At 59.5% G+C, this 24,718-nt stretch overlaps 1 protein-coding gene and 1 long non-coding RNA gene across 3 annotated transcripts; one reads left to right on the top strand and one right to left on the bottom strand.

Annotated features, from left to right (window-relative positions):
- Nucleotides 1-2,297: 2,297 nt before the first annotated feature.
- LOC129026089 (uncharacterized) lies at nt 2,298-6,904 on the bottom strand. The gene is made up of 2 exons (XR_008497432.2): nt 6,776-6,904; nt 2,298-2,514 (listed from the first exon to the last, which is right to left on the bottom strand). It is a non-coding gene; the product is annotated as an uncharacterized LOC129026089 (long non-coding RNA).
- Nucleotides 6,457-18,619, top strand: BSG (basigin (Ok blood group)). 2 transcript variants are annotated; one of them, XM_054473601.2, is made up of 8 exons: nt 6,457-8,055; nt 15,065-15,221; nt 15,940-16,022; nt 16,190-16,326; nt 16,431-16,707; nt 17,489-17,513; nt 17,696-17,764; nt 17,876-18,619. In XM_054473601.2, the coding sequence occupies exons 1-7, from the start codon at nt 7,989-7,991 to the stop codon at nt 17,757-17,759; spliced, it is 810 nt and encodes a 269-aa protein (XP_054329576.2). In that variant the 5' UTR covers nt 6,457-7,988; the 3' UTR covers nt 17,760-17,764; nt 17,876-18,619. The 2 variants fall into 2 exon arrangements, with proteins under 2 accessions (XP_054329576.2, XP_063514386.1); XM_063658316.1 differs by having other exon boundaries at nt 7,782-8,055; nt 17,696-18,619.
- Nucleotides 18,620-24,718: the final 6,099 nt, after the last annotated feature.

A 24,718-nucleotide genomic window follows, 5' to 3' on the forward strand; every position in this document is an offset into this window, starting at 1 on the left:
ACGGCCTCAACCCTGGGTTTCTTCCCTGGGAGGTTGCCTCTTTTTTTTGAGATGGAGTCTTGTTCTGTCGCCCAGGCTGGAGTGCAGTGGGACCATCTCGGCTCACTGCAAGCTTCGTCTCCCGGGTTCATGCCATTCTCCTACCTCAGCCACCCAAGTTGCTGAGACTACAGGTGTGCACCACACCTGGCTAATTTTTTTTTTGTATTTTTAGTAGAGACAGGGTTTCACTGTGTTAGCCAGGATGGTCTCGATCTCTTGACCTCGTGATCTGCCCGCCTCGGCCTCCCAAAGTGCTAGAATTACAGGTGTGAGCCACCGCGCCTGGCCAGCAGGGAGAAGTTTGCTAGGACCTGTTCTAAAATCTGACCAGATAGATTTAGGGACTCTGGAAACCCTTGAGGCAAGACCGTCCATCGGTACTGCTGCTTTAGACCGGAGTAAGGGTCCTCCCACTCAAAGGCAAGCATGTCCCAGCTGTCCTCCGCTACAGGGCAAGTCCAAAGTGCATCCTTTAAATCTATCACCGTGAACCGTTGAGGGCTGTGTGGGATTCTACCGACAAGGGTCCAAGGACTGGGAACAGCAGGGTGGGTGGTTCTGTTGCAGGAATCAGGACAAAGGAGAGAGTGATGGGTGAAACAGGAGGATTTTATTTTATTTTAATTTTTTGAAACAGAGTCTTCCTCTGTCGTCCAGGCTGGAGTGCAGTGGCGCGATCTCGGCTCACTGCAAGCTCCACCTCCCGGGTTCAAGCCATTCTCTTGTCTCAGCCTCCCGAGTAGCTGGGACTACAGGCACCTGCCACCAAGCCCAGCTAATGTTTGTATTTTTAGTAGAGACGGGATTTCACCAATGTTGGCCAGGATGGTCTCAATCTCCTGACCTCGTGATCACTCACCTCGGCCTCCCAAAGTGCTGGGATTACAGGCGTGAGCCACCGCGCCTGGCAACAGGAGGGTTTTATTAAGGTGGCCACCGGCTCACTGGATTCGCATCCAAAGACTGAGCGTGGGGCTGGGCGCGGTGGCTCACGTTTGTAATCCCAGCACTTTGGGAGGCCGAGGCGGGCAGATCACGAGGTCAGGAGATCGAGACCATCCTGGCTAACACGGTGAAACCCCCTCTCTACTAAAAATACAAAAAATTAGCCGGGCGTGGTGGCGGGCGCCTGTAGTCCCAGCTACTCGGGAGGCTGAGGCAGGAGAATTGCTTGAACCCAGGAGGTGGAGCTTGCAGTGAGCCGAGATCGCGCCACTGCACTCCAGCCTGGGTGACAGAGCGAGACTCCGTCTCGAAAAAAAAAAAGACTGAGCGTGGAACAAAGACAGGGCTTGACTTTGAAGCGTGCAGCGGCGCGAAACTTGGAGGGTGGGAAAGTGAGTTTACGCAGGACAGAGGCAGTTAATTGTACGGTGACAGGTTTCGTAACCTCAGCTGAGCTTGTGAGCTTGCGGCCGCATTGAGAAAGAACAGGAGCTTACAAAACTCGCAGAGTATTTTACGGGGAGCGGCAAACGGAAGGAGGAATCTGGTTCTTCTTATCTTTGCACTGGGGGAGTGCTGGGAGGGTGTCTGGACTGCATTCCTTGGGGCTCTGGCTTTTTAAATAGTGTTATCAAGGCTTTGCCAGGACCTTGCCTGTTGCTGGCTTTGGGGCGAGTCAGCTTTATACAAAAAAGTTATTTTCCCTTTCTTCAATTTCCGCTTTATTCCCCCCTTTGATGCTTTTTATAAATAAGGTTTAATAGAAAGCATCACTATTTTTTATTTAGTTCTACAGGGGGAAGTAGCTCTTTTCCTGGCAGGGGTGGACACATAGTTATTGGATTAGTTGGCTGGTACTCTGCCTGTCCACACGAGCTTCTCTGGCTTTGTCAATATTTTTGACAAGGAGAGGTAAGAGACGAGAGTATGAGGCAGACTCCCAGTATGGCCAGAACTACTCCTAGTAAGGTTTTAAATTCTCCGAGGGACGAAAACCAACCACCGGTGGGGGGAACCTGGAGACCATTCCGGTTTCCAGGTTTGTGCTGGAACATGAGCTAAGTCTCGTATTCTCACAATTAATTCCATGACGTCCTCCTCATTGTCATCGATCTTTAGGCAACAATTAGTTAAATTAAACTCTCCGCATATCCTTCCTTCTAACATGGATAGCGAGAGCTGCAAGAACAAAGGAAAGAGTAGCATGTTTGTACCTAGGATGGACAAGAGACGTTTGCCCAGAGGAGGGGGTTGAGCAAAGCGACAGGTTAATAGTAAAACAATTAAGATGACAAGGAAAATTACTGGACTTAAGATTTCTAACTACATTTACTTCCTTGATGAAGCTTCGGCTGTGCGTGGACTGGTCAGCTTCCGGAGTGACCAGAGCAGGGCTGTGGTCACTTTCACTGGCACCTGGGTCCTGTCGTAGGATCAGCCAGTTTGGATGGTCTGGGTCTTGCTGGCTGGTCCACTTGTCCTGGGCTACTGGTTTCAGCCGACTGTGGACGATGGAAGGCACAGTTCCTGCAACATTAACAGCAGTGGGAGTGGACAGGATCACAGTCTAGGGCCCATCCCATCTGGGTTCCATTTCTTTTTTTTTTTTTTTTTGAGACGAAGTCTCACTCTTGTCCCCCAGGCTGGAGTGCAGTGGCACAATCTCAGGTCACTGCAACCTCCGCCTCCCAAGTTCAAGCGATTCTCCTGCCTCAGCCTCCTGAATAGCTGGGATGACAGGTGCCCACCACCACGCCCGGCTAATTTTGTATTTTTAGTAGAGACGGGGTTTCTCCATGTTGGTCAGGCTGGTCTCAAACTCCCGACCTCAGGTGATCCGCCCGCCTCAGCCTCCCAAAGTGCTGGGATTACAGTCGTGAGCCACCGCGCCCGGCCGATCTTCTTTCAATATACTTTCCAGTTTCTTGGGCAAACTAAGCTTTCTCGTTTGGAGAATAATGTGGGACCTCTGGGAGGGGAGGCTGTGGGAGGAGAGGCATAGCCAGGGCTTCCTCTTGGGCATGTGGTGTCCTTATTACTGCCCGTTTTGCCTCCTCGTCTGCCTTTCTGTTTCCTTTGGCCTCCAGTGTCCCTGCCTTTTGTGCGCTCTGCAACGCAGAACAGCTATTGTCTTTGGGGCCCACACTGCGTCCTGGAGCTGTAAAATTTCTTTTTTTTTTAAAGACGGAGTTTCGCTCTTGTTGCCCAGGCTGGAGTGCAATGGCGCGATCTTGGCTCACCGCAACCTCCTCCTCCCAGGTTCAAGCAATTCTCCTGCCTCAGCCTCCCTAGTAGCTGGGATTACAGGCACCTGCCACCACGCCTGGCTAATTTTGTATTTTTAGTAGAGATGGGGTTTCTCCATGTTGGTCAGGCTGGTCTGGATCTCCTGATCTCAGGTGATCCGCCCGCCTCAGCCTCCCAAAGTGCTGGGATTACAGGCATGAGCCACCACTCCCAGCCTAGGAGCTGTAAAATTTCTTCTTTATATTTTATTTCTTTGCCCCCAGCAGTTAAGAGTTCTCTTTCTTGGCTGGGCGTGGTGGCTCACGCCTGTAATCCCAGCACTTTGGGAGGCAGAGGTGGGCGGATCACCTGAGGTCAAGGCATCAAGACCCGCCTGGCCAACATGGTGAAACCCCATCTCTACTAAAATCCCAGCACTTCGGGAGGCCGAAGCGGGCGGATCACGAGGTCAGGAGTTCGAGACCAGCCTGACCATGGTGAAACCCTGTGCCTACTAAAAGTACAAAAATTAGCTAGGCGTGGTGGCACGTGCCTGTAGTCCTAGCTACTCAGGAGGCTGAGGCAGTACAATCGCTTGAACCTGGCAGGTGGAGGTGGCAGTAAGCCAAGATCGCACCATTGCACTCCTGCCTGAGCAAAAGAGTGAGACTGCATCTCAAAAAAGAAAAAAAAAGTTCCTCTATGGGACGGTCTTTCCAATTTTCTATCTTTTGTAATTTATTTGTAATGTCCGGCCAACTATTGGTGACAAAGTGGAGCTTTCACATCCTTTGTCCCAGTGGCTCCTCTATGTCTAAACCTGCATATTTTCTTTTCTTTTTCTTTTTTTCCCTCAAGACAGAGTTTCGCTCTTATTGCCCAGGCTGGAGTGCAGTGGTGTGATATCAGCTCACTGCAACCTCCGCCTCCCGGGTGCAAGTGATTCTCCTGCCTCAGCCTCCCGAGTAGCTGGGATTACAGGTGTCCACCACTACGCCCGGCTAATTTTGTATTCTTAGTAGGGATGGGGTTTCACCATGTTGGTTCAAGTTGGTCTTGAACTCCTGACCTCAGGTGATTCGCCCGCCTCAGCCTCCCAAAGTGCTGGGATTACGGGCATGAGCCGGCAGCTGCATATTTTCTTATCTGTTTATTAAGTCTCTTTAAGAATTCCATGGGCCTGGCCAGGCACAGTGGCTCACACCTGTAATCCCAGCATTTTGGGAGGCCGACGCGGGCAGATCACAAGGTCAGGAGATCGAGACCATCTTGGCCAACATGGTGAAACCCTGTCTCCACTAAAATACAAAAAATTAGCTGGGCATGGTGGCGGGCGCCTGTAATCCCAGCTACTTGGAAGGCTGAGGCAGGAGAATCGCTTGAACCCGGGAGGCGGAGGTTGCAGCGAGCTGAGATCGCGCCACCGTACTCCAGCCTGGGCGACAGAGCAAGACTCTGTTTCAAAAAAAAAAAGAAAAAACTCCATGGGTCCTTCATGTTTCCCCTGTTGTACGTTAAATGCTCGGGAAGTATTTTGGGTTTGCAGATCTGATTCCTGAATCCTTTTAATTATCCCATCTCCAAGATCGCTCATGTTTTCTCGGTGGGTCACACTGTCATCCCACCGAGGGTCTTGGGCCGGGAATTTACGCTCCGCTGAAAGGACGTTCTGACCAGGGGGCTGTTCACGCTCCCAGACTAACATAGGGGCCTGTGAATCATGGTTCTCTCTTCTCCTGAGACGAGAGTACTGAGGATAGACATTAATTCAGCCCAAGTGTACAGCTGTGGCCCCAGAAATTGGTCAATTTGATCCGCGACTCCAAAAGGGTCATCTAACAGTGGTTTGAGTTCTTTTTTTTAGATTTCTAACCTCTGAACTGGTTAAAGGAAGTGGGCACTTACGAAGTCAATATCCCTTCCTCCCAGTGGTCCTTCCCTTAAGGGGAAAAGGGCTGAGGCAGGCCTTTTTGAAGAGGAGGCAAAAGGAAAGTTCTGTGGGTTTTTTTTGTTTTTTTTTTTTTTGAGACGGAGTCTCGCTCTTGTTGCCCAGGCTGGAGTGCAGTGGGGCGATCTCCGCTCACTTCAACTTCTACCTCCCGGGTTCAAGACATTCCCTGCCTCGGCCTCCCGAGTAGCTGAGTAGCTGGAATTACAGGCGCCCGCCACCACGCCCGGCTAATTTTCGTATTTTTAGTAGAGACGAGGTTTCATCATCGTGGCCAGGCTGGTCCTGAACTCCTGGCCTCGTGATCCACCCGCCTCTGCCTCCCAAAGTCCTGGGATTACAGGCGTGAGCCACCGCGCCCGGCCGAAAGTTTCGAATATCCCTTTGGCATTGTTCTATTTCCCGTCAGAGCTTTCCGGAGGAAGGGGCATGTTCTAGTGGCTGTCCAGCGGGGATGTGGGTGGCAAGGTCCAGGTGGTTCTATAGGGGAGGGGCGGAGGGGTGGGTGGGGAGGGGCGGAGGGGTGGGTGGGGAGGGGCGGAGGGGTGGGTGGGGAGGGGCGGAGGGGTGGGTGGGGAGAGATTGAGGGGTGGGGGGAAGGGACGGAGGGGTGGGTGGGGAGAGATTGAGGGGTTGGGGGAAGGGACGGAGGGGTGGGTGGGGAGGGGCGGAGGGTGGGGGGGAGGGGCGGAGGGTGGGGGGGAGGGGCGGAGGGGTGGGTGGGGAGAGATTGAGGGGTGGGTGGGGAGAGATTGAGGGGTGGGTGGGGAGGGGCGGAGGGGTGGGTGGGGAGAGATTGAGGGGTGGGTGGGGAGAGATTGAGGGGTGGGTGGGGAGGGGCGGAGGGGTGGGTGGGGAGAGATTGAGGGGTGGGTGGGGAGGGGCGGAGGGGTGGGGGGGAGGGACGGAGGGGTGGCTGGGGAGAGATTGAGGGGTGGGGGGGAGGGACGGAGGGGTGGGTGGGGAGGGACGGAGGGGTGGGTGGGGGAAGGTTGTCTAGAGGATCCCACGCTTCTTTAGATATGGCGCGTCTCTACTAAAAATACAAAAATTAGCTGTGGCAGCGGGCGCCTGTAATCCCAGCTACTCAGGAGGCTGAGGCAGGAGAATCGCTTGAACCCGGGAGGCGGAGGTTGCAGAGTCGAGATCGCGCCACTGCACTCCAGCCTGGGTGACACAGCGAGACTCCAACACAAAAAAAAAATTAAAAAAAAAAGATACGGGGCGTCTCATTCATTCACAGTCACATGCAAAAACAAGTTCCTCTTCAAAGCTTTGGCTTGTTCAGCGCCCTCGTTCTTTGTTCCCTACTTCCGAGGCCAACCTGACTTCCTCACCCTCTGGGCCTCCCCGTCTGAGCCTCAGTGAACAAGTTTCCCGCCGGTCCTGATCTACAGAGATGGCACCTGCCACCCACTCTGCACGTCCCCCTCCCGTCGCCACGGGCTCTTGCCGCCGGTGGAGCCACATTCCTGCCCCTTTCCAGTTAGCCCTTCGCGTTCGGCTTCGTCTGCGGTCCTCCTGCACTGCGACCCCGAGTTTAACTTCCAACACACACTTTCCACCTCCAAGAGACGCCCCCACCTTTGTCGCCCCAATAGCGACTTTTCTCACCGTGGTCGCCGCGGAACTTCAAGGGTCCTTCTTACCCGCGTTGCTGAGAGTCCGGGTTTACGCGTCACCTCGGGCGGGACCCGATCCTCCGCTCCTGAGGCTCCCACAATGAAGCAGTCGGACGCGTCTCCCCAAGAAAGGTAACCGCCAGCCTCGCCTGAAAGAGAATGGGATCCAAATGGGATATTTGGAGGCGGCGAGCCGGTTCCGCAAAGAGAAACCAGCACTTAGAAAATTTCTCAGCGAGACCACTTTGCTTGTACAGAAGGGAGCTGCCTGCGTGGGATGCAATCGCCAGAGCACACGGGACAAAGGAAGGAAGGGAGCTTCTGTTCCTCTGTCCTTCCCGTTGGGTGGGGTTGGACGCCCACAATCTAAGCTGATCCCGGTTGGCTAAAACTTAAACTTTTTTTAAACAGGGTAAACGCGCCACCTGCGAGGAAAGAGGAAGGGGGGGCGGGGAAGAAGGGGGTAAGGTTGATTTACAACTTTAGACCTGGAAGTTGAGTTTCTGAAGAGGAACTTAGTTGTCCCAACCAAATGGTGCACAGGACGTTTATACTAAGAAATTATTCATTTTCTGAGATCCAGATTCAAGTGCCCTTTAAGTATTTTTATTTGGGCGGAGGAGGTCACTTCCTCCCACCTAATTTATTAATATGTTCATATATATATATGTACATTTTTAAAGACAGAGATGTGGGTCTCGCCAAGTTGCCGCGTCTGGTCTCGAGCTCCCGGGCTCAAGCGATCCTCCCGCCTCGACCTCCCAAGGCTCTGGGATGACAGACGTGAGCCACAGCGGCCGGCCCGTGTTTAACTCAGATAAAATCTGGGTAACACACTTTCAACGCTTCAGCCCCCTCGGGCGCACGGCTCTGCGCTCATTGCAACTTTGAAAGCAGGAAGGAAGCAATGCGCAGGCTCCAGCCGCGTCCCCGCGGGCCGCACTCCCGTTTCCTAGCAACGCCGGGTCACGTGCGCCGCCGCCCGGCTTCCGTAGTGTGAGCCTGCCGGAGCCAGCGCGTACGTGCGTGCGTGTGCGCGCGTGCGCAGGCGGGGCGACCGGCGTCCCCGGCTCTCGCCCCGCCCCCGAGACGGCGCCGTGCGTGCGCGCGCCCGGTCCGCGCCTCCGCCGGCTTTTATAGCGGCCGCGGGCGGCGGCGGCGGCAGCAGCGGTTGGAGGTTGCAGGGCCGGCGAGGAGGAGAAATCATGGCGGCTGCGCTGTTCGTGCTGCTGGGATTCGCGCTGCTGGGCGCCCACGGAGCCTCCGGGGCTGGTGAGGAGCGGGTCGGGGGCGGGGGTGCGGTCCTGCAGGGGCCGGGAATGGAGGCCGCGGTGCGGACCCGAAGCCGACGGGAGCCTGGGGCCTCGGCGCAGGGCGGCCTGGGGTGCGAAAGGCCGGCCCCGGGGGCTTCCCGCGCCAGCATGGAGCTTTGGGGTGGAGTCCCAGGGTTTGAGGGGGGACTGGAGGTCCCTCCCGGCGCGGCCTGCCGGGCTCCCCCGGGCGCCCCGGCCTCTGTGTGTGGGCGTGAAGCCCCCTGCTTGGGGGCGGGAGCCAGGGGGTCCTGGCCAGTCCGGTCTTGGTCAGGGGAGGTGGGCGTCTTGCTTTTCGGTGGCCTGGGGTTGGGGGTTCCCCGGCGGAGGTTGAGGATCTCGCCTGATCCCTGGGTGAGGGCGTCTGCGAAGGCGGTTGGAGGTGGCCCTCCCGCCCGTCCCACCGGTCAGGAGAAGGGAGACCCAAAGCCTGGGTTAGCGTCCCCTTTGGCCTGGAGCCAGGGATCAGGGGCTGGCTGGTGCCTGCCCAAGCTGTCCTGCTGGGGCTGGACTCCGCAGGACCTGGGGAAAGCGGCCTGGGGGTGGAATCTGGAGACGGGTCCACCCTGCCTGCGAGTGTTAGGGTCAGAGACCCCACCCTGAGACTCTGCGGCCCCCGCAAGGGCCCGTGCCGCCTGGAGCGATCATCTTGGCGCTCTCTTCTGGAAAAGGGGCTTTTGTCCTCCAAGAGCACATGGAGGCTCTGAGTGGGTCAGCCCTCCGGATCGGGAAGGGATTACCGTTCTTCACGGGATTTAGCCCTGGCGTCTTGCCTCGGGTGTGCACCTGCCCCCGGGTGTTCTCCCAGACTCTTAAGCCCTCGCAGGCTCCCTCGAGGAGCCCTGCGTGGAAGGGAAGGCGGAATCTCCCTCTGATTCTGCCTGGTTTCACGACACAGAATGAGGTGGTCTCTGAACGCCCCTCCTCCTTTACAGGCGAGGAAACAGCCCTGTGGGAAGTCGAGGTTCCAAGGTCACAGTGAGGGGCCCTGGCCACCCGATTCAGCGCAGGAAATAGTGAGAAAGTCGTTTTTAGCCGACTCTGACCCGCATTCGGTTTCCAGTGCTGTCTTAGGAGGGCCGTGTGTTGAGGGTGGGCAAACGTGGTTTGGAGAGTGCATTTGGGAAATGGATTGAGGTCTGTTTTTCCGGGAGAAAAGCATGACGTCCTTTCTTGCTTGATAGAAAATTTCTTCCTTTGTTGAGACCCCCATTTGGTTCCGGGTTAAAGATTTATAGTGAGGCCGGGCGTGGTGGCTCACACCTGTAATCCCAGCACTTTGGGAGGCTGAGGCGGGTGGATCACCTGAGGTCAGGAGTTCAAGACCAGCCTGGCCAACATGGTGAAACCGCATCTCTACTAAAAGTACAAAAATTAGCTGGGCGTGTTGGCGCATGCCTGTAATCCCAGCCACTCAGGAAGCTGAGGCAAGAGAATCGCTTGAACCCGGGAGGTGAAGGTTGCAGTGAGCCGATATCGTGCCACTGCACTCCAGCCTGGGTAACAGTGAGACTCTGTCTTAAAAAAAAAAAAAAAAAAAAGAGGCCGGGCGCGGTGGCTCACGCCTGTAATCCCAGCACTTTGGGAGGCCGAGGCAGGCAGATCATGAGGTCAAGAGATCAAGATCATCCTGGCTAACACAGTGAAACCCCGTCTCTACTAAAAATACAAAAAATTAGCCGGGCGTGGTGGCGGGCGCCTGTAGTCCCAGCTACTAGGGAGGCTGAGGCAGGAGAATGGTGTGAACCAGGGAGGCGGAGCTTGCAGTGAGCCGAGATGGCGCCACTGCACTCTAGGCTGGGGGACAGAGCGAGACTCCGTCTCAAAAAAAACAAAAAGAAAAATTTATCGTGACCGATGTCTTGGGAACAAGGTGCAGAGCTGGAGGGTCTGGGCTCCTGAAGGGTCAAGAGCAAGGGCTTCGAGCCTCTGTCCTGGGCATTGAGCCGTAGGGGGCCTTGGGCAGAGGCTGGGGAGGGGGCTTCTTCCAGAGGCTTTGCCAGCTAACTCCTGACCTACGTCTGAGATTTCGTCTTCCTGGTAACCAAAGTGGCCCTTTATCGAATGTCTCCTGGGCAAGGGCCTGGCCCCAGCACTGCGGCCAGCTGTCTGGAGAGACACAGATAGGGGCCTACGGGCGAGGTGAGCTCGAAAGATAAGCCGCCGCCCCAGCCCTGTGGAAACAGCCTCGGTGGCCGGGGCCAGCCAGGCTTGACTGGGTTTCAAGCACAGCACGAGGTTCCCACATTGAGCTAATTTGGACAGCCAAGTGGGTGAAAGACCTTTGGTCTCTCCCTGCAGAGTAGGGTGGTTCATGGTTTTGTTCCTCTTGTGCAGGAGACTGAGAAGGGTTTCTCCTCAGCAGAAAGCTTAGCCTGGGGCTTACTGGCCAGAGCTGCATGCAGCCTGGGAAGCAGGTGGAGTCTGCAGTGCTGGCAGCGCTGCTGTGCAGCCGTGTAGCTGTGTGTGTGTGCGTGTGTGTGTGTGGTGAGAAGTGGGTCTGTGTGCATGTGTGTGTGTGGTGAGAAGTGGGTCCATGTCCGTGGAGCGTGTCTGTGCTTTTAACAAACCCCACTTTTGCTGGGGACTGACTTGTGAAGACCACAAGGTCTGGGCAACACAGCCTTGTCCTGTGTGGGGTGGACACTGCTGTTTGCTCTGTGAATTCGTGACTGTGTTTGCCTCTCCTGAAACTTGCTTCAGGGGCGTCTGCGGGTTGGTGGGGCACGGGCGGGTGGGGTGAGTGCCCAAGGTTGGCCGTCCACGTCTCCTGTGGGCTTGTCAGGGACCAGAGGGCCGGGGTGTGCTAGCTGGGTCCCAAGGGTGGAGGGCTTCACCCCTGAGCCTCAGCTGAGAGGAGTGGGAGTGCCTGGCTGCGGCTGGTGGGGTGGGTGGGGGCGGTGCCCAAGGATGCTTCCCAGAGCTGTTCTCGCTGGCTGCTGTCTGAGCACTGGGGTGGGTGGGGAGGAGGGCCGGTGGGGGCGGGCAGCCTTATCCTGCGGGGCTGCTCGTGTACAAGTACCACGCGGCCTGCCTGGCCCTGAGCCCTGGGCAAGGAGGCGGTGGCTGTTTTTAGATGAAGGTGACTTTACTTGAGAACATGGGTTACGGCTCATATGGCCAGAATCGAATTCTAATCTTTCTGGGGCTGTGGCCGAGGGTCAGGCGCCGCCCCTCCTCCTGGTGCTCGTGGGTGGAGGCTCCTGGTGCGGCGGGCGAGATGGGGTGGCCCGTGGGGTGGGGGGCTCTGCATTGCCCCCGAGGAGCCTCTGTGGAGGCTTTCTCTTCCGGACGCCCCCCCCCCAGTGACATGTCAATACACAGACACCAGCATCATCAGCATCTGGAGGGACACAAGGGTTGTCCTGTCCAAAGCCTTTTGATCCCTTTGGGAGTGATGCCGCCCGCTGAGAAGGTGGCGGACCCAGCGGGAGCACCGGGACCGGTGCAGGTGGTGCCTGGGAGCCTGGGACTCCCGGGAAGGTGGGGGGGGGGGCAGCTTGGCTGCGGGCCCCGCCTGGTCCTCCTCTCTGCCCTGTGCGCCCTGCCCTGCCTGGAGGTGGAGTGTGGCGACTCAGGGGCCAGCCCTCTCCTAGCACCCCTGGGTGAGGAGGATGTGGAGCACAGCCCTGCAGGGCTGGAGGATGAGGAGAGGGGCTGCTGCGGGGCAGGAAGGAGCTTGCCAGCTGGGCCGCCTCTGGCTGTGCTTCCTGCCCTGACTCACCTCGCCCAGCTCAGCACGTAGCTGCCAGTGTTGCAGTCTGGGAAATCTTAACTCCCAAGAAATGTAGGTTACCAGGAGGAGATCCCTTTGTGAAAATAGCACTGCCAGCCAGGCGCGGTGGCTCACACCTGTAATCCCAGCACTTTGGGAGGCCCAGGAGGGTGGATCACGAGGTCAGGGGTTCAATACCAGCTTGGCCAAAATGGTGAAACCCCATCTCTACTAAAAATACAAAACATTAGCTGAGTGTGGTGGCACACACCTGTAATCCCAGCTACTTGGGAGGCTGAGGCAGGAGAATCGCTTGAACCCGGGAGGCAGAGGTTGCAGTGAGCTGAGATTGCACCACTGCGCAACAGAGTGAGACTCTGTCTCAAAAAAAAAAAAGAAGAGGAGAAAGAAAATGGCGCTGCCAAAACTTGTCAACTGTGCCTGCCGAGAGCTCACCTGAGGTGCTCAGACGTGAACATTCCTGTCCCTGTAGCCTTGGGGGCCGTTACCTGTGTACTGCTGGGCAGCCTCGGAGCCGTGCGCATGCGTGTGTACGTGTTGTGTGTGTTTGCAGATGTGTGTCCTTGTGTACGTGTGTGTTGTAGCGGTGCCTGGGGAGCCTGACCTCAGATGTGTGTCCTTGTGTGCGTGTGTGTTGTAGCGGTGCCTGGGGAGCCTGACCTCAGATGTGTGTCCTTGTGTGCGTGTGTGTTGTAGCGGTGCCTGGGGAGCCTGACCTCAGAAGGTGCTGTGGGGAGGGCTGCAAGGTCCTGGCGGGAGGAGACACTCCCCATGCTTCCCCTTGGGCTGGGCTGTTCCTGGCAGGCGGGTGCCAGGCACAGTGTGAGGTTCTGTGTGGATTCTGCTGTGCTCCTTGGCAGCTCCGGGGGCCTTCCCTTGCATTTCGAAGGAAGGGGAGGCGTGTAGCTGGAGGTGAGAGGCCCTGAGGCCCTGCCAGGCTCCCAGCTTCCCAAATCCGCCTCTCTCTGGGTCGCCGCCTTCAGAGATTGCTGAGGACACGAGCTTTCCACCCACAGGCCGGCCTAACGGAGCCGGGCTGGGGCTCCTGGACAGAGGCCGCCTGCCCCTTTGGGCTTTGGGGTTTGTTTTTCTCAGCAGCTCGCCCGGGTCTCTGGGGTCAGGGTATCGGGCAGAAGGCAGAGGACACTGCCCTTGGGACCTGAGCTCTGGGCAGCCCTCGGGGCTCAGGACTCTTGGCTGCTCTGCCCAGTTTCATGTGTTTTGTGTTTTGAAACCATGTGTGGTCCCACAGTTGTGCCCTCAAGCTGCCATGGCTGCCGTGAGGTAGGAGTGGACGGGACGCCCACGGTGGCCCACACCGTCTTTGCCATGCCATGCTCTTTCCAGCCGGGCCCCATCACTCTCCCACAAGCTGAAAGGAAGTGGCTTCTCCACCAGCCCTGGCTGGGAGTCCTGTGGGCGAGGCCTTCCCCAGGAGCTGCCCTCCCAAATCCCCCGGGTACTAACAAGACCCCACACGCCCTCTCCCCGCAGCCGGCTTTGTCCAGGCGCCACTGTCCCAGCAGAGGTGGGTGGGGGGCAGTGTGGAGCTGCACTGCAAGGCCGTGGGCAGCCCGGTGCCCGAGATCCAGTGGTGGTTTGAAGGGCAGGGTCCCAACGACACCTGCTCCCAGCTCTGGGACGGCGCCCGGCTGGACCGTGTCCACATCCACGCCACCTACCACCAGCACGCGGCCAGCACCATCTCCATCGACACGCTCGCGGAGGAGGACACAGGCACTTACGAGTGCCGGGCCAGCAACGACCCGGACCGCAACCACCTGACCCGGGCGCCCAGGGTCAAGTGGGTCCGCGCGCAGGCAGTCGTGCTAGTCCTGGAACGTGAGTGGCGGGCACCTCCCTCCCCGCCTCCCTCAGTTTCCCTCCTGTGCCGCTCGCCTCCTGATTCCTGCTCAGTAGAACCCAGACGCCTCCTCCCCTCTCCGTCCCACTGTGCCCCGTTGGGCCCACCGCCTGGACAGAGGGGCCCGGACCTGAAGGGGGTGGGCTCGCCGCCTGACCACCAGCGCTGGGCGGCCTGGCTCAGGGTGGGCAGGGCTCTGCCCTGCAGCAGGTGGGTCCTCGTCCTCCCCTCAACCCTCGTGCCATCTGTTCCGCCGTTCCTTTCTGCTTCCCCGGGTGTCTGCCCGGCTCCCTCCCTGAGCGTCCATACTGCAAGCCTGAGGGGCCCTCCAAGCTCAGCCCAGGCTTGCAGGTCTCAGAACCTTCTGTGTCCTTCTCAGCATCTCGTTCTAAGGGATTTTCAAATTTCAGTTCCTAGCGGGAATATTGTAAACTAACCAAGAACCAAGACATTTGTTTGGTTGGGGATTGGCAGAAGAACCGGGGTGCTCCCAGCGCTGCTGGAGTGCCGTCAGCCTGGGGCCGGGGAGTGTGGGGCCACCTGAGTGCCTCCTAGAGGAGGGCACGGGAGCCTTGGCCAGGGGGTGCTGTGGCTTTTTTTTTTTTTCCTGGAGATGGAGTCTTGCTGTGCCCAGGTGGAGTGTGGTGGCACGACCTCGGCTCACTGCAACTTCCGCCTCCTGGGTTCAAGCTATTCTCCTGCCTCAGCCTGCTGAGTAGCTGGGATTACAGGCATGAGCCAACATGCCCAGCTAATTTTTTGTATTTTTAGTAGAGATGGGGTTTCACCGTGTTAGCCAGGATGGTCTCGATTTCCTGACGTCGAGATCCACCCGCCTCGGCCTCCCAAAGTGCTGGGATTACAGGCGTGAGCCACCGCACCCAGCCGGGTACATTTTTAGAAATGAATTTCCGGTTTGTGCTGGGGCTGCTGCAAGAGCTTGATGCCCTGGTCCCTGCTCAGGGACGTGGGTGGGTGCCTTGTCTGTCCCCACACCCCGGTGTGCCAGGCGGGGCCTGTAGGTCTGTCCCCCCCACACCCATCACCAGGTGGGGCCTGTAGGTTCCCAGCGCCTTAGCCCAGGGCCCGCCAGCTGCCAGCGAAGGGTGCCTTCCCGAAGGGGCCTCCTCAGCAGGCGCTGGGCTCTTCCCTTCCCGAAGGGGCCTCAGCAGGCGCTGGGCTCTTCCCTTCCTGGAGGTGTGGCCACAAGTTCCCCTTGGGCCTCCGGTCCTCGGGGTGTAAGGGCCACGGTGTATTTTTGGGATGAAAACCAGTCCTTCCCAGGGAGGAGCCACAGGTTCCTGGGGGCCAGGCAGGCAGCGCGGGCCGTGCTCCTCCACTCTGCTGACCGCGTCTCGCCGGGCCTTGCAGCCGGCACAGTCTCCACTTCCATAGAAAACACTGGCTCCAAGACACTCCTCACCTGCTTCTTGAATGACAGCACCACAGAGGTCACCGGGCACCGCTGGCTGAAAGGGGGCGTGGTGCTGAAGGAGGACACGCTGCCCGACCGGAAAACGGACTTCGAGTGAGTACCTGACGCGATGCCGCCACCTGCGCCTTCTCACAGCTCTCTTGCAGCCAACGGCCTGTGGTCTGTGAGAACAAAAGACTGGTCGGCAGCCTTGATCCAGGCGGAAGTTACGGACCAGCTCTGCGCAGACCCCCAGAGGGAAACCCCAGGGAGGGGTCTGAGGGGCGTCCTTGTGAGCCAGGTGGCTCCAGCAGCCCTGACAGGAGTCCCTGTTGCTCCTCACTAGGTCCTGGGCACGAAAGGGCGCCACACTGCCAGGTCCCGGGCACGCATGCAGACCTCCCAGGCTCTGTGCTCTTGGCACAAGAGGGCACCACACTGAGGCCTGCCCTGCTCGGACCCCAGACGCCGTCATGGCCGGAGCTTTGTCATAACTGGGGCTGGGACGCCCCTGGGAGCACAGAGCCTTTTGTTTTCAGGCTGACTGGGAAGACGGTCACAGGGTGTGGGGTGCAGAGCAGGGACCAGAGGTGTGGGGTTCATCGGTTGGAGAGAGGGGGTCTGTTTGTTGGTTCTCTCACTTGTGGGGTCTTGCCAGCCTGGCTCTGTCCTTGGGGCTGCACGGGGACACCAGGAGTTCTTTTGAGGTTCAGACTTGACTGGGACAGTTTTGCTTTTTCACTGTGCTGTGGTTGGGCCTCTGGAGAACCCTGGGTCCTTGGAGGTGTCCTGCAGTGCCGGTACCCGGCTCACCTGCCTGCTGTGGTTGCAGGGTGGACTCGGACGACCACTGGGAAGAGTACTCCTGCGTCTTCCTCCCCGAGCCCACGGGCAGGGCCGACTTCCAGCTCCACGGTGAGTCCTGCAGCCAGGGGTACCGGGCACCACTGACTGTCGGAGAAGCATCCGGCACATCCCAGAGCCCTGGCCCCCTGCTCCCTGGAGGGGAACAGCCCTCCTGCGGGAGGCGGGGGAGGGGGGCGGGCCTGCAGTTCCAGGCTCCTCTCTCTCACCCCCGTCAGGGCCTCCCAGAGTGAAGGCTGTGAAGTCGTCAGAACACATCAACGAGGGGGAGACGGCCGTGTTGGCCTGCAAGTCAGAGTCCGTGCCCCCCGTCACCGACTGGGTCTGGTACAAGATCACTGACTCTGGGGACCAGGTGAGAAGCCAAGGAGGCTGGGGGTCCCAGACTCAGCCCTCAGGACTGGGTGAGGGGCCTAGACTGGGGGTCCCGGACTCAGCCCCTGTCTTTGGTCCCCCTAGGTCATTATGAACGGCTCCGAGAGCAGGTTCTTCGTGAGTTCCTTGCAGGGCCGGTCAGAGCTACACATTGAGAACCTGAACATGGAGGCCGACCCCGGCCAGTACAGGTGCAACGGCACCAGCTCCGAGGGCACCGACCAGGCCGTCATCACGCTCCGTGTGCGCAGCCACCTGGCTGCCCTCTGGCCCTTCCTGGGCATCGTGGCTGAGGTGCTGGTGCTGGTCACCATCATCTTTATCTACGAGAAGCGCCGGAAGCCCGAGGACGTCCTGGATGGTGAGCCGTCTGCCCTCCTGCCCACACGCCCTGCTGTCGGGGTGGCCCGGGGGCACTCCTGGTCCGTCCCTGCCAGCCCCACCGCTGACCCAGAGCTTGGAACTGAGGAGCCCCAGGCAGGGAGTTGATGGGACCCTGAAAGAAAGTGTGGGATGGAGGGTCCAGCCCCGGGCAGCTGCGGCTCAGTGGGCAGTGGGACCCGGGAGGAGGAGGAGGAGGCGGTAGCTCCGCCCCACAGCCTCACCCGGCCCGCCCTTCCTCCTCAATTGGCTGCAAGCTGGTGTCCTCCACGGTAAGCTGGCCCTTGCTGCTCTGCCCGACCTCGTGGCAGCTGCAAAGAGCCCAGGGCCGTGGCACCAGGAAGTCCTGGCCTCTGCATGATCGGGCTCGGGAACCTGAGGTCAGCCATGCTGGGCTCTGGCAGCCCCTGCCTGCCACCCCCGCGGGGCTCTTCTGCCCCTTGGGCTGTGTGTGCTGGGGTGAGGCCTGTGTGGGGCCTGTGGTGGCGGCTCCTGGAAAACGCTGTGGGGCAGGGGTGAGGCCCACGAGGCCGTGGGGACAGCTCACCATGGGGAGCACACCCGCAGGTGGGGAGGGCTGCCTTTCCCCACAGCACTCAGAAGATGCACGTGGCTGGGGCTGATGAGCTGCCCCGAGCCACCCCTGGGGGTCACCGAGGGCAGGGCTAGCAGCACAGATGCCCCTGCTCGGGGCCTGAGTGGGGCCAGCACTGACAGGCTGTCGTCTCGTCCTCTTTTTCATGGTGGCGGTCCTCCTTCAGATGACGACGCCGGCTCTGCACCCCTGTGAGTCCCAGCTGTGGGGGTCGGGGGTCCCAAGGAACTGCCTGCTGCCCTGGGCCTTTAAACACAAAGGCGGAGCCCCCGGGCTTCAGTATTCGGGGGTCCTGGGGGCCGGGGTGGGTAGGGGTGACTTGGAGAGGGTGACTTGTGGGGGACACCTTCTCACCCGGCCCCTCGTGCCCCAGGAAGAGCAGCGGGCAGCACCAGAACGACAAAGACAAGAACGTCCGCCAGAGGAACTCCTCCTGAGCCAGGTGCAGTGGGCGGGTGGGCGGGAACTCCTAGCCAGGTGTGGTGGGCTCCCGGGTCCCGCCTGTGGGTCGCTGGGAGGTGGGTCCGGTCTGAGCGCCCCTCCCTGTCCGCAGGTGGCCCGAGGACCCTCCCTGCTCCGTGTCTGCGCCGCCGCCGGAGTCCACTCCCAGTGATTGCAAGATTCCAAGTTCTCGCCTCTTAAAGAAAACCCACCCCGTAGATTCCCATCACACGCTTTCTTCTTTTTTAAAAAAGTTGGGTTTTCTCCATTCAGGATTCTGTTCCTTAGGTTTTTTCCTTCTGAAGTGTTTCATGAGAGCCCGGGAGCTGCTGCACCGCGGCCCCGTCCGTGGTTTTCAGCCTCTGGGTCTGAGTCATGGCAGGGCGGGCGGTGCAGCCTTCTCCACTGGCCGGAGTCAGTGCCAGGTCCCTGCCCTTTGCGGAAGGTCACAGGTCACATGAGGGGCCCCGCGTCCTGCCTGTCTGAAGCCAATGCTGTCTGGTTGCGCTATTTTTGCGCTTTTATGTTTAATTTTATGAAGGCCACAGGTCTGTGTTTGACTCAGCCTCAGGGACAACTTTGACCTCTTGGCCACAGAGGACTCACCTGCCCACACCGAGGGCGACCCCGTCACGGCCTCAAGTAACTCCCAAGCCTCCTTCTTGTCTGTGCATCCGGGGGCAGCTCTGGAGGGGGTTTGCTGGGGAACTGGCGCCGCCTCCGGGACTCCAGAACCGCAGAAGCCCTCCCCAGCTCACCCCTGGAGGATGGCTGGCTCTCCACAGCACCAGGGCTCACGTGGGAACCCCTCTCCCACCCACCACCACAATAAAGATCGCCCCCATCCCCACCCTCACCCTCTCCTGGCTCCTGTCTGTGCCTGACGGGGTTGGGTCTTCCGAGAGCAGGTGCACCCTGGGCTCTGGTGGCCACAGCAGGGGTGCGTCCAGTACTGGGATTTTGCGTGCGAGGACGGGTCTGCTGAGACCGCAGTGGGTGTCGGGTGGCTGGGGGCATGGGCTGGACAGGACCTGAGGCTGTCAGCTGGACTGGGAACTTGGAAGGTGGCTGGGACCGATCCCGTGCCTCAGAGCCACACAGAAGAGGGTGAGCACTGACCTGAGCCATCTCAGCCTGTTACTCCTCTCGGCATGTTTTGGGCCTGACAGAGGTTGAGGCTTTCTGCTGCCTGCCCCCACCCTCCTGGGTGGGCTGCTTGGGCAAGGTTCTGGAGTGGTCCTGGCAGCTCTTGGAGAGTGGGTGCGTGAAGCTGGTGCCTGGAGGCTGAGGGATGCCCAGCCCCTGCCTGTCCAGCACACGGAACAGACATGGTTGCAGGGCTGGAGAGCTTGGGGGACCAGGAGCTTAGAGCGTGGAGGTCGCAAGTTGCAGGACTGGTAACTGGGTCTGGAGGGAGGTTTGCAGCGTAACTGGGTCTGGAGGGAGGTTTGCAGCGGCTGTGTCAGCCCTGCATGCCAAGTGCGGCACTGGGCCTTGTGCTGGTCTGAGTGGGGGTCTCGGTGGAGGTAAGCAAAAGAGGCTTAGTGGGGGCTTAGGGATCCTGGGTGGGTTCCTAGAGAAGCCAGGAACCGGGAAGATGGGAAGGCAGTGTGTTCCCATGTTGGGCAAATACATTTTAATGTCACAGAAGCCAAGAAAGGGCTCGTGATCTCTGGCCTCACAGGGCTGTGCAAAGGGGGAGTTGAACAACAGTGACGGGCCCCGGGCGGCAGCTTCTCCCGGCGCTGATCCTGCTGGGCCAGCAGTGGACTTGCAGGGCCCACATCCGGAGCTGGCCACTGGTCCTCGTGCCGCACAGCCTCGGAGGATCTGAGGCCGGCTCAGGGTCCCTGGCAGCGACCGCCCTGCCAGGTGGGAGCTGCTGGGTTCCACAGCTGGGCCCTCCCTGCCGGCTGCCACCAGGCGGCGCTGCACGCCCATGCTGAGTGGGGCTGGCCCGTGTGGCAGACCCTGGAGCCCCTCTGCCCGAACAGCCTGACGGCCCCTCCTCAGCTGAGAACGCAGAGTCCCAGGCATCACTCACTAAACGTGTGCTCAGTGACCTGTGAATAGGGCTGCCACGTCTGCATTCAGACTGATGAGGAACCTGTGGTATACCTGGGCAGGTGGGGGGACAGGAGCTGGAGGGTGTGCGTGGGCAACAGGCAGAAGGGTCCAGTGGGATGGAGGCTGCCAACAGGACGATGGGGAAAGGGCGCGTTGGGGGCATCGCCGGTCACACGGCCCAGGTGGGCCCCAGCTCAGGTCTCCCCCCACCTCCCCGCTTGGGCTCTGTCCATCTTTCTGCCGCACCCCCAGCCCCAGGTGTGGGCCCACCGTGCCTGTGGACACCTCGTGCTCTGTACTGGGTGGGAGGTGTGGGAGTTACAGGTCAGGGCAGCTTCAGGAGACGGGCGGGTTTCCTGGGGTGCTGACTGGCAGATGGGGGGCCTGGGTCCGTGCAGGGTCGTCCGCCCGAGAAAGCAGCCCCTCACTCCTGGGCACTAACTTTGTCTTTTTTATTTGTACACAGAAATGTAAACCTGATTCGCAAAAATATAACCACTCAGCATGTAGCTTTGTACACCTGCCCTCAGCATTTAGTGTCCTTGTTCATCCAACAAACATTTAATGAGCACTGGGGTACGCAGTGGTGGGCGTCCAACCCGTCACTAGGGTACGCAGCCCTGTGCCTGGCGTGGGGTGCGGAGGTGGATGTCTGCCCCGTCGGTGGGTGCCCAGCGTGGGGTGCAGCAGTGGATGTCCACCCCGTCGGTGGGTGCCCACCGTGGGGTGCGGAGGTGGATGCCCAGCCCGATGTCCACCCTGTCCCTGGGTGCTCTTGGCGGCAACTCACTGAAGCCTGCTTCGGTTTCCCCGGAGGTGAGATGGGGAAGTCACCACTGCCAGGTCATGAGATGAGATTAGATCATCCTTGTCAAGTGTCAGGAAAAGGCCTCAGGGCTCCCCTGGGAACCTTGGAGTCTCAGGAGTCCCAGCTCCCGGTGGACAGGGGTAGGGTTGGGGCGGCCAGAGGAACAAGAGTTCATTCATGGGCTGGACCCCACCGCGGCCCTGCAGCTGGGCTGCCTATTCCTGTCCTGGGCAAATTGGTCTCTCCTCCCTCTTACCCCCACCCCAATGGGAGCCCACAAGGACAGCGCCTGCCGGGCAACAAGGGTCCCAGCCCCTGCCCCATCCCCTCCACTCTGGGCTGTGGCTCTAAGCAGCACGTCCCACTCTAGGGGCTCAGGGCAGGGACAGTGACACATCCAAGGTCCCACCGTGGAGGGCAGAGCCGAAGGAGTGAGAAGGAGCTGCTGAGATGGAACTGGCCCCTGCGGAAAGACTTTGGTCTTCCCCATATTTTTCACCAGGCTCCTGGGGCAAGGCGAGCCCAGCAGGGAGAAGGAAACTTGTGTGAATCCCAGGCCAGCAAGACTGAGGGCCCCGCTCTCATCGCTGTAGACACGGAGGCCTGGGGCAGGGCCCTCAGGGCTGTGCTCCTGCAGAGATGGAGCTTGCGTGTGTGGCTGAGACTGGGATGCCACCCCCTTTCCTAAGCCTCTGTTTCCTCCGCTGTAAACGCAGGTCCAGGCCTGCCGTGCACAGCTCATCTCTTTAATTTTTTTTTTCAAGACAAGGGTCTCATTCTGTCACCCAGGCTGGTGTGCGGTGGTGTTGATCTCAGCTCGCTGCAGCCTCAACCTCCTGGGCTCAAGTGATCCTCCCACCTCAGCCTCCCAAGAACCTGGGACCACAGATGACACGCACCCCTCCACCTGGCTCGTTTACTACTTATTGAGTCAAACTGCAGATTTTCCAGGCGGGCTCAGTGCCTGCCCTGGCCTGATTTTGTCTTCCTGGTCTTAAACTGCTTTTCACTCCAAAGGCCCCAAAATTGTATAAGCTTTCAGGGCATGCGAACTGGACCTGTCCTGACTAAGTGGGAAATGTAGGTCCGAGGTTGGTAAATCCGGTAAACAATGCGGAGAGAGGCTGCAGGGGGCGGGGAGGTGGGGAAGACCCTGGGGAGGGAATGGCAGGGCCTGGGGAGGTTCAGCGAGGAGGGGTCTGGGAGTCCAGGATCCAGGGACCCAGGCACACAAAGGCCAGACTCGGGCGGAGGAGTACAAACTGCAGGAGGGATCCGGACCTTCTTCCAAAGGCACTGGGAGCCGTGTGTGGTTTTAGGCCACAGACCAATGTGACTGACTGAGGGGCCAGGCCCTGGATCTCCAAGCTCCCTACACAAGCCAGGCACGGTCCCACCTCAGGGCCTTCGTACAGGCTATGCTGCCTGCCCAGAGCTTCCTGCAGCTTCCCGGGCCGCACCCCTTCCTTCAGGCCTTCTCCCAGCACCTGGCCCCCTCCCCACCCCGAGTGTTTGGACAATGCTGGCCACCTTCTGCTGGACGGTATCTTACTTGCTATTCATAAGGTTGACTGCAATAACCAGCTTTCTCCCCTGGCTGGCTCTCTGAGTCAGCCGTACTCTTCTGAATACTAGGCCTGGAGTAGGTGCTTGATAAGTTTTTTTTTTTTGAGACAGACTCTCGCTGTGTCACCCAGGCTGGAGAGCAGTGGTGCCATCTTGACTCGCAGCACCTCCCAGGTTCAAGTGATTCTCCTGCCTCATCCTCCTGAGTAGCTGAGATTACAGGCATGCGCCACCACGTCCGGCTAATTTTTATATTTTTATTAGAAACAGGGTTTTGCTGTGTTGGCCACGATGGTCTCGAACTCCTGACCTCAACTGATCTGCCCGCCTCGGCCTCCCAAAGTGCTGGGATTACAGGCGGGAGCCACCGCGCCCGGCTAACTTTTTTTTTTTTTTTTTCCTGAGACGGAGTCTTGCTCTATCACCAAGCGCTGGAGTGCAATGGTGTGATCTCAGCTCACTACAACGTCCGCCTCCTGGGTTCAAGCGACTCTCCTGCCTCAGCCTGCCAAGTAGCTGGGATTACAGGCACCCGCCACCACGCCTGGCTAATATTTGTATTTTTAGTAGAGATGGGGTTTCACCATGTTGGCCAGGCTGGTCTCAATTTTTAAATATTTTTAAAATTAAAATAAATGAGCATGGCCGGGGGGTGGCTCACACTTGTAATTCCAGCACTTTGGGAGGCCGAGGCGGATGGGTCACCTGAGGTCAGGAGTTCGAGACCAGCCTGGCCCAACATGGCGAAACCCTGTCTCTACTAAAAATGCAATAATTAGCCGGGCGTGGTGGCGGGCGCCTGTAATCCCAGCTACTCTGGAGGCTGAGGCAGGAGAATCGCTTAAACCCGGGAGGCGGAGGTTGCAGTGAGCCGAGGTCATGTCACTGCACTCCAGCCTGGGCAGTGACAGAGTGAGACTCCAACTCAAAAATAAATAAATAAATAAATAAATAATAAACAGATAAATGCAGAGTACTCCAGCCTGGGCAAGGGGTCAGAGCGAGTGTGCTGAGGCCAGGGAGGGTCCCCGTGCACACTGACAGGCACTGGCCTGGGTAAGCCTGTGGGTTGCGGAGCCGTCGCCAGGATCTGGTGACAAGGACCCCGAGCCGACCTCCCTTGTGACTTGCAGGTTCTGCCGGCGCCTGCAGGAGGCGTCTTTCTGCTTCTCCCACTGCCAGGCATGGGCGGTTCTCGTGCGGTGCGGGTCCCACCTCCTCCCTGCTCCCAGCCGCGAGCCCCGGGGCTCTGGCGACCTGCCCGGCCTGACATCTTCCCAGGGTGAACATAAAAGAACCCGCTTCAGCTGGAGCACGCATCTGCCTCGGGGCGGGCCGCAGCCTGGCACTGCCAACTGTGCCGCCCGCCCAGCCTCTCCCGCACCACCTTGGGACGAACAGCTGTCCTGCCCGCCTATGCGGAGGTGGCTGGCGGGGCCGGCGTGGGGGCGCAGGGATCCCCAGGGTGTGGGGCAGCCAGGCCGGGGCGAGAGACACGGTCGGGCTCAGCCCATCCACTGTCAGCCGGGCACATGCTGGCCCTCCCTCAAGTACCACTGAGTGCCTCCTGTGTGTAGGAAGAGGGCCATCTCCGCCCCGGTGGCCTCGAGGTGCAGATGGGCAGGGGGCACCCGGCACACGGGGCATCGTGGCTGACAGGACGTCAGGCCAGGTGCCAGGAGGGTCCCAGGAGGGCCTCCTGCCTCCAGGTGGGGATGTTCAGCCTCCACTTCTTCGTGTGTGACTGTCTGTCTCCTCTCTCTCACTTGCCAACTTCCTCACCTGCCCTCTCCCGGCTGTCTGGTGGGCTGGGTGGCTAGGGACAGAGGCCTCATGTCGCCTGGCACCAAGCAGCCCCCACGCCCAGCCGGCTTCGGCCCAGAAGCAGAGCCTTGGGAAGCACCTGTCTCAGAGCTGGGGACTGGGGGCACTGGGGGCACAGCTGCACCCGGAGTCCGAGGGGTTGGGGAAAGGAGGCAACCCCGGGGCAAGGCGCTCTGGTACCTGTGCGAAGGCGCTAGTGGGCTCTGGGTCTCCCTGTGACCCCAATCTAAAGCCCACCAGACCTAGAGGGGCCCCCCGCCCGCACTGCTCCCCAGGGCACTGTTTGAGGGGTGGGTGGGAACCCCACACCCTTGGGTGGCTCTTCCAGTTTTCCTTGTCTGGCTGGGCTTGGCCTCAGTTTCCTCAAATGCAGACCAGGGAGAGGAGTGCCTGAGTCTCCCAGAACGGCCCCCAAGCCGGCCTGCCCCTCCCCACGCACTCAAGGGTTTCTGTCCGGGGCCCACAGGCGACCCAGCAAGGGCTCCTGTGGCCTTTAGAAACACCCTTTCGTCGTGGAAGTCTTCAAACCTACAGAAAGCAAGGAGGTGCTGGCCGTGGAGGCCTCCCGTCTCCCAGGTCCGCGTCCACCCTCCCCGCGCCGGTGACCTCCGGACAGAGGTGGAAGCCGCGGCGCGGGAGAGGCGGCTCCGGCCGGGCAGCGGGGCCTGGTGACCTTGGGCGCGTCCTTAC

Source organism: Pongo pygmaeus, chromosome 20 (assembly GCF_028885625.2).
Source record: "Pongo pygmaeus isolate AG05252 chromosome 20, NHGRI_mPonPyg2-v2.0_pri, whole genome shotgun sequence".
NCBI classification, from domain to species: Eukaryota; Metazoa; Chordata; class Mammalia; order Primates; family Hominidae; genus Pongo; species Pongo pygmaeus.

Coding starts and splice junctions, on each gene's coding strand:
- BSG (XM_054473601.2), top strand. CDS start 7,989: ATGGCGGCTGCGCTGTTCGTGCTGCTGGGATTCGCGCTGCTGGGCGCC. Junction 15,222..15,939: donor GACCGGAAAACGGACTTCGA/GTGAGTACCTGA, acceptor CTGTGGTTGCAG/GGTGGACTCGGACGACCACT. Junction 16,708..17,488: donor GCCCGAGGACGTCCTGGATG/GTGAGCCGTCTG, acceptor GTCCTCCTTCAG/ATGACGACGCCGGCTCTGCA.